The sequence below is a fragment of the Bidens hawaiensis genome, unplaced genomic scaffold (assembly GCF_021521415.1).
Source record: "Bidens hawaiensis isolate Kalapana, Puna unplaced genomic scaffold, B.hawaiensis_p1.1 tig00037552_1, whole genome shotgun sequence".
Classification (NCBI taxonomy): Eukaryota; Viridiplantae; Streptophyta; class Magnoliopsida; order Asterales; family Asteraceae; genus Bidens; species Bidens hawaiensis.
The window spans coordinates 29,571-37,802 of NW_027505485.1; the positions used below are offsets into that span (position 1 = coordinate 29,571).

An 8,232-nucleotide genomic window follows, 5' to 3' on the forward strand; every position below is an offset into this window, starting at 1 on the left:
ATGGCTATCGAGTGGTCTATCACACGGTCAGTCAGGACAGCCATCCAAGAGTTGTTTCCTACGTTTGGGAGGTTAGGGCGAGGAGTAGGTATACTCAACGAACGGGAAGATGAAGTATCCGCCCTAGGACGTGAAGGTCCTCCCCGGTAGTGGGTAGATCTGAATGGAATCGAGGTAGGCTCAATCGGGGTTACCCGAATACGAGCGGTCTGTCGGACTCGTGCAGTAGCTGAAGTCGTCGGCGACAGGTGAATATGTGGAGTGGGTGATCTGGCTACTCTAGCAGGCGAACGATAATGACTATTAACTTCGTTTTGATCCCTGCGTGGTGACCTGGGAGGATAGCTATCGCATCTGTAGCCGGACAGATCAGGCACATTTCTGGGTAGCTCTCTACAAATAACCTCTTCTTCCACCTCTTCCTCATCCTCCTCCAGTTCCTCTTCTGGGTCCTCCTCCTCTGAATCCTCCTCTGATTCCTCCTCTGGATTCTCCTCCGGTTCCTCCTCTGGATCCTTCTCCTCAGCAGAGATTACCGGTTTTTCTTCCGGTATGTAGTCGTTATTTCTTGACATGACTCTGCACAAAGGTTAGTTATAAAAATATTATCTACTGCTAGCGCTAGCTATTGTCGAGGAGATTAATTAATTAAGCCAAATTTAATATTAATTATATTAGAATATAATATTAGTTTTATTAAAATTTTTAATTTTAATTATTACTAGAATTAATACTGAATATAAATGAATATAATATTCATAATAAGATTTACCGTCATCAACAGTATCGTACGTATACGTATTTATACACCTTGATTCAGATAATCACGTATGGGTGTTACATATATATATACTTACCCGTTCGGTTAATCGTTCGTTTGTTACGCAAAAGGCGTTTATTTGCTTAATCGATAAATACGTACTGAGGTGTACCTTGTTTTGGCTCAAATGTTTCAGTATGTGAAGCTTACGCGGACTCCAACCCCTATGGGTCTCATTCCGGAGTCAGCCCTGGTTCAGGTGGGGATGAGCCGCCTGTGGCTGTTTCTGGATGAGCACCCTTATTTCTCTCAAGATGATGAAAGTAAGTTTCCAGATCTATGTTCCTTTTTTGGTGCTTGTACTTCTTTCTTATGTCGTATTTTTCTTTTGCCTTTGTTTCAAAGGGGAGCTCGCCTTTTGATGTTCTCATTCCCACTGTTGCGGGGAACATGTATCGGAAGCTACTGGAGATGTACTAGAAGCCCATTCTTGAATAGACCCGAGGAAACTTCCTTTTCTCGACTCGTGGTCGTACCGAGCCTGTGGTCAACGAACTCGACGTGGCTCAAGGTGTGTACATTCTGAACCCTAAACCTCTTACCGTTATGCATCCGGACGGGACGATAGTCCTCTCTTCTAGTGATGAATCTTCCAGTGAAGATTCAACTAGTGAGAGTGGTTCCTCGCCTGGTACTCCGGAGAGTTTTCATGCTGGCGTGTTGCGTGCTATTGCAGATATGATATGCCGTAGGAAGAGGGTGGATATCGCTGGTTTATCCAGCCTATGTAAGGATTCTGATGCCGATGAACCCGTTGGTGGGGAGGCTGCTATGGATGTTGAGGACCCCGTTGATAGGAAGACTTCCAAGAATGCCGATGATCCCGCTGGTGGAGAGGCACCTAGGAATGCCGATGATCTCGCCGGTGGGGAGGCACCTAGGAATGCCGATGATCCCGCTGGTGGGGAGGTATCCAAAATTGAAGGGGAGGGTCCTCCCCTTAAGAAGATCAAGTTGACCCGGCTCCAGGACAGGGTCCGGGCAAGGACGACTACTCGGGAGCCCGCAGGTATATGAAACTATTCATTTCCTGCTTTATACTTGTCAATATTGAAAACTTTGTCTGCATTGGCGGCCGTCACTATTGTTCGTCCGCCTTCCCCGCCTCCGGAGGTTTTGCAGGCGGGGGTTGGCAAGGATGTGTCTGCTGGGGACGTTGATATGCGGCCACCCGAGGTAGTGGTGGGAACTGAGGAGGTGCTTCCTAAAGATGCAACTGACGCCCCTCCGGTTTCCACGGGTGAAAAGGGGGAATCCTCTGATCCTCTATCTCAGGATCAGGTGGGTTGCTTTTTTCGTCATTCATGGATTCTTGGCCCATATGCGCTTTTTACTGATCCGCTTTCGTGCCAAGAATTCTTTGAACATTGCCTCCCGCCCTCTGAGTGTAACAGGATACACTCCCAAACTCAGGCAAGCTTGGCACAGGCACTTAGCTATCACCTGGCTAATGTGTTGTTGACTAGCTTTGAGGTATTTAAGGATTGGGTGGTGGGCCAGACCAACCTCGAGCGCGTTTTCCAGCGCATGGTCGAAGCTGAAGCAGCAAGGGATGCTGCCCAGGAGGAGGCTAAGGAGAGGGAAGCTACCCTCCTGACTGTGAGGAGGATAATCGGCGTTTGCATGAGCGGATAGCCGCTCAGGTTGCGTTCAACGCTGCCCGGGATGAGGAGGTCCGGAGGCTTGTGTTTGAGGTGAAGGAGAAGGATGATCGCCTTGCTTCTGTTTCTAAAGAGAAGGAAGATCTGGAGGAGGCCATCACCAACGCCTCGGACGAGAGGAAATGGCTCCTCAACTTTGGCATCCCCAAGGTAAATATTTTCAACTTCTGTGTCTATGGAATATCATACTAACTTTCATTTTGTTCCAGATTTTCAGGCTTATCAAGGAAGGTCCTGAGCTTGGGGATTGTCTTGCTGACCTGTTGGTCAGCTCGTTGCGGGTGGGTCGCCAAGTTGGATTCCAAGAAGGATATACCATGGCTCGCGAAGGGCGCCCGTTTACGGATTTTGAGTTTCAAGGCCAGGATTGTCAGAATGAATATGACGCGCGGATGAATGCCTTTGATAATCTTTCCTTCGACATCCTAAAGTACGTAGAAGCGAACCGTCGCGAGCCTACTGCTGTGGGTGAGTTGCGCCTTCATATGAATCTACTGATTACGGAAGCTGAAGGCAAGGAAGTACCCCACGACGAATAGGATGATAGCATAGATAATTAGATATATCAATGTACTCTCTTTTCTTGTTATGTAACCTTGCATGTGAATAAAATAAAGCTATCTTTTTCACTTATTGTGTTCAATTTGTTGCACTTGTAGTTTGTATTAATCTGGAAGGCTATCCTGACCGCGGATGGTCTTAATTGTTTGTGACCTTTCCGCCTGTCTTTGTAACTTGTCTTTTTCCTGTTCTTTTTCGTAACTTGCGAACTGGCCGTGTCTGATCTAGTCAAAACATTCGGTGCGTCTCGTTACTATAGAACTAACATGTCGCCGATTAATTTAGAGGTGTGACTGACACATTAGGTCTGCTTCTCCGTCAGGGTAGGATGTGACAGGTAGTCAGGCTGTGGGCAGCTGTACCTCGGGATTTTGAATTTCAGAATTTTGATTTCCCGCCTGACATGTCGCGTTTTCATTGGTAGATAGTTTCCTTTTCCTATTCCACGCATTAAATGTCACTACTATATATATATATATCCGTCAATCTCCTATTTTCTGTCTTACTTTGTGTTTGAAGAACTGAGATAATCTTGCCGGAATTTTGAGGTATTCATCGTCATCAGCCCAGAAAACCCTTCCCGTTTTTTCCTTCATCAATCATAGCTCGCTGCAATCAATTCTTGGGTGAATACATGATGTCTTCAAGGTCCAATAGTCTGACTATCGATTGTGTTGCTATCGAATGGATCTGAAGGAGTTTCAGGCCATCATTAATACCTACGGCATTGCTCCAGAATGGGAGCCGGAATTCCCTGTCTCCGGTGCGACGGCGAACCGATCTCCGGCAAAAAAAATGGAAGTGCATGCTGAATTTTTCAGTTATGGAAATCTCCGATTTCCGGTAACCCGATTTCTGGGTAAATTGATAACTGGTAGTATGGTGCATCTCTCCCAGCTTCTGCATTGGCCATGGTGTGTATGCGCCATTTTGAATTCTGCTGCCGGGCGCATGGCATCGTGCCTACAGTTGATAAGTTTGCTGTTTTTTATCATCTGCATAATAGGGGCGGATGGAATACTTGCTTGCCTACTGATCGGAAGGCGATTGCTTCGAATGTGCCTCCCCTGGATCCGGATTGGGCCAAGAAATTCTTTTGGATTCGAGAAGACTTGATCCCTCTAGCTATGTACTGGCGACCGCCCGATCAACCGATGCTTGCGCTTCCTTATGTTGATCGTCCCGAGAGGCATGGGTGGTATCAGCAGTTAACCCATACTGCTACCCCCATGCGCCCCATTCCTGAGTCCGCTCTGGTGAGGGCCAGGATGAGCTGGTTGTGGCCCTATCCGGACGATGTGCCCTTCTTCCGAAAACCAAATGGATTGAAGTATATATGAAAGTATTTCCCAGGTTAATCACTGTTCCTAACTTTTATTTGTCGCGCAGTTGAAGGTCTTCTGCTGTCTGTTTTTGTTGCGAGTGTGCCTGGGATTATGCACATTCCCACCCGCGACAAGAAGGACCTTCCTATCCTTGACAAGATCAAGGACAGTTTATTGTTTCCTCAACACATCCGCCAAGAACTTGTGGTTTCTGAGGGCTTGTTCGCGACAGGTAATATGTTCTACACTTCTCACCTCTTTGATCAGACAGTTAATGTGTGATCTTTCTGCAGCTTTTGGCTGGAAGAGGAAGGAAACTTCTTCTAGCAACGCCCCTCTAGTGGTTGTTGGTGGAAGACAAGGTATGGATCCATCTCCTCCTCCATCCCCTCCGGCTGCGAAGAGAACTCGTCTCTGCGATCGCGTTGCGGTTCGCACGCAGAATATTCTAGGTACTTTACCGGAGTTGCCTGGCATGTCCCTGAATGGAATCTAACTCCTTCCTCGCGATTCTCTGACAGGGAAGTGTGTTTCGAATTCCTTCATGAGGGCGTGCCTCCAGCGGAACGCGAGTATCAGCGCAACCGGCCCCGGATATCTCTTGGGAATTCGTATATATACCACCTGGCCAACTTGGTCCCCACGACCCAAGAGATGTATCGGGACCGGAGATTCATGGGTGAGAACTGGGGGTTGCAGGATAACCTCCTTGACGAGCTCCGTGCTGAGAAAGAGAAATATCGAATCGAGGCTAACACCCAACGGTGGAAGCTGAAAGATTCTAAACGGACTCTCGAGCAGGAAAGGCAGCGTCAGGCAGTTGCTGCTAAAGATTGGGAAGAGGCGTGTCGGCGACAAAATGCTGCGCTTGAGACCGCGCGCGCTCTGACCCGTGCCCGTGAGGCTAAGCTTGCTAAGGCAGAGGAAGCTAAGCGTGACATTGAAGCTCATCTTGCAGCTCAGGAAGAAACTATCAGTACTCTTCGAGCTACCGCTGCTGAAAGGGATCGATTGATTGAGGACCTGATCAAGGAAAACACCAGGTATATTGGTGAGCATGGCGCTCTAAAGCTAAGTGCTGAGGGAACTTCCTCTAACTGTGCTTGGTTGATGCAGGAAGGTATTCCCAAGGTATGGACTCCTCCGTCTTTATCCTAACTTGTGAATTCGTTTTGCTGATTCTTGAATTATTTTTGTACGTTATCTCCCGTATTCACAAAGGAGATGAGTTAGGAAATTGCCTTGCTGACCTTCTATGTGCCTTAAGTGACTCAGGGCGTAAGGCAGGCTTCCAGGAGGGGATAACCTTTGCTTATGAGGGGCGTCCTTTGGAGGAGTTTGACCTTCAAGGAGTGGATGTGAATGGGAAATATGACGTGCAAATGGATGCTTTTGACCAACTACATTTTCCCATCCAAGACGCTATATGAGGTTTTGCTGAGGTGGTGGATGGCGTTCACCAGCTCCGCGACTATCTTCGTGAAGAATAATTTTGTTGTATATATTATTTTTCTTTTATTCTTGTAATCCCTTTTTTGAATGTATATATGACATGGATTTTACATTTTGTCTTGTATGAGTACAATATTAATGTGTGTGAGCTAAATCCGTCATATATCCAAAATATAGGATTAGGATAAAGACTAGCATGATGCTAGGCCTATCCGTACGGGAACTATTCTGAAATTTTTAATTGGGTAACTGCGCAACTGTATTCGTGTTAACATTATTTTAAATAACGAAATTTGGTACGCAGACCAAAATAATAGGCATGCAGGCCAGCATAGAGGCACGCAGGCCTAAAAGAAAATTACGCGACTTAGATATAGCACTTCCGCAGTTGCACAACGTTCCAAGTCCTAGGAATAGGAGTGCCATCCATTCTTTTCAGTTTGTATGCACCCTTTCCCAGTACTTCGTCAATTTGATAGGGGCCTTCCTAGGTTGGTGCTAATTTTCCTGGTGATTCGGCGTTTGATGCTTCGTTGCTTCGGAATACGTAATCGCCTTGGTTGTATTTGCATAATTTGACTCGTGCGTCATAGTATTTTTGGAGTTGGCGTTTGTTTTTGCTTTTGCGTATGGAGGCCAACTCTCTTCTTTCTTCTAAGAGATCCAGGTTTAACCGGAGCTCTTTTTCGTTATCGGAAATCAAAAGCAATCGTGCGGATGGGACACCAATTTCGGCCGGAATTACTGCTTCTGTGCCATAAGTCAAGTTGAATGGTGTCTCCGAGTTGCTTGTCTTTTTACTGGTGTGGTGTGCCCACAGCACATGGGGCAATTAGTCAACCCACCCAGTTCGTTTGGTTCCCATTCTGGCCTTGATGCCTTCTTTGATGCTTCGATTGGCCCGTTCGACTTGTCCATTGGCTTGCGGGTGGGAAACTGATGTGAACACTCGCTTTATTTACAACTCAGATAACCATTCCTGGAGGCTGCTATCTGCGAACTGAGTCCCATTATCGCTGACTAGCATCTGGGGGAGACCAAAACGAAAGAGAATATATTCCCATAAGAATTTCTTCACAAAAATTGCCGTTATATGGGCCAGAGGTTTGGCCTCTACCCACTTTGTGAAGTAGTCGGTGGCGACAAACAAGAACTTCACACGTCCGGGGGCCTCGGGGAACGGTCCCATGATGTCTATGGCCCACTTTTGGAAAGGCCATGCTGTAGTGACTGGAACTAGGTCGTTCTGAGGTCGCAACGTCCGGGGTGCGTGTCGTTGACAGGCATCGCATTTTCGGATTTCTTTGAGGGCATCCATGTGTATGCCCGGCCAATAATATCCTGCATTCATTATTTTGCTACCACCATTCTTGGTCCCGCGTGTAGCCCGCAGATGCCCTCATGTATCTAAGACTACGTAGTTGGCATAGTCTGCGTCTAAACACCTGAGCAGTGGACCAAGGAAGGATTTACGAAAGAGAATGTCATCGTGAAGTTGATAACACAGCGCCTTGTGACGTATATTTCTTGCTTCTACTATGTCGTCCGGTAAGGTGCCGGAGGACAGGTATTCAATTAAGGGTGTCATCCATGAGACTGTGCCAGTCTGGATGAACATCACTTGATGTTGAGGTATGGATGGGCTGTCCAAGACCTCGATCCTCACATCCCTACCCATGTGTTCAAAACTGGTGGATGCCAATTTACTTAGGGCATCCGCGAGTCGAGTCTCACTTCTTTTAATGTGGACCACTCTGCATGAGGTCTTTAGCCTGGGACAAATATGAGGCCATAACATCGTTTTTAGCCTCGTAGGTCCCTGAAACTTGCCCTGCAATAAGCATGGAATCTACCCAAACTTCCATAAATTTCACACCGAGTTTTCTCGCAATCCGTAGCCCTACCAAAAATGCTTCGTACTCAGCCTCATTGTTTGTACTCTTGAAGTTTAGTTTGATGGCGTAAGTGAACTCTTGACCTTCTGGATTGATCAGTTTTAGACCCGAACCTGACCCTTCTCCGCTTGAAGCTCCATCTGTAAACATAGTCCATTGTTAGGTGTCGTCAGGAAGGGTCGGGGGTTGTTTTTCAAATAGACATTCTTTGACTATGTCTGTTGGTATTTCCGTGACAAAATCTGCCAAGACCTGGCGTTTGATCGCGGGTCTGGGTTTATATTCGATTGAATGCTCCCCAGCTCGATCGCCCACTTGGCTAGTCTCCCAGACAGTTCGGGCTTAGCCAATACGCTCTTTAACTTATAGTCTGTTAACACATGTATCGGGTGGCCTTGGAAGTACCTTTTTAACCTCCGCACCGCATATACCAACGCCAGAACGAGCTTCTCGAGCATTGAATACCGAGATTCGTCATCTGTCAACGATCTGCTGACGTAGTATATCGGCATTTGGAC

The 8,232-nt window shown here is 46.9% G+C and overlaps 1 protein-coding gene across 1 annotated transcript; it reads right to left on the reverse strand.

Annotated features, from left to right (window-relative positions):
* Positions 1-7,558: 7,558 nt before the first annotated feature.
* On the reverse strand, positions 7,559-7,864 carry LOC143613468 (uncharacterized). Its single transcript, XM_077087162.1, has one exon. It carries the CDS (start codon positions 7,862-7,864, stop codon positions 7,559-7,561), a length of 306 nt encoding a protein of 101 aa, XP_076943277.1.
* Positions 7,865-8,232: the final 368 nt, after the last annotated feature.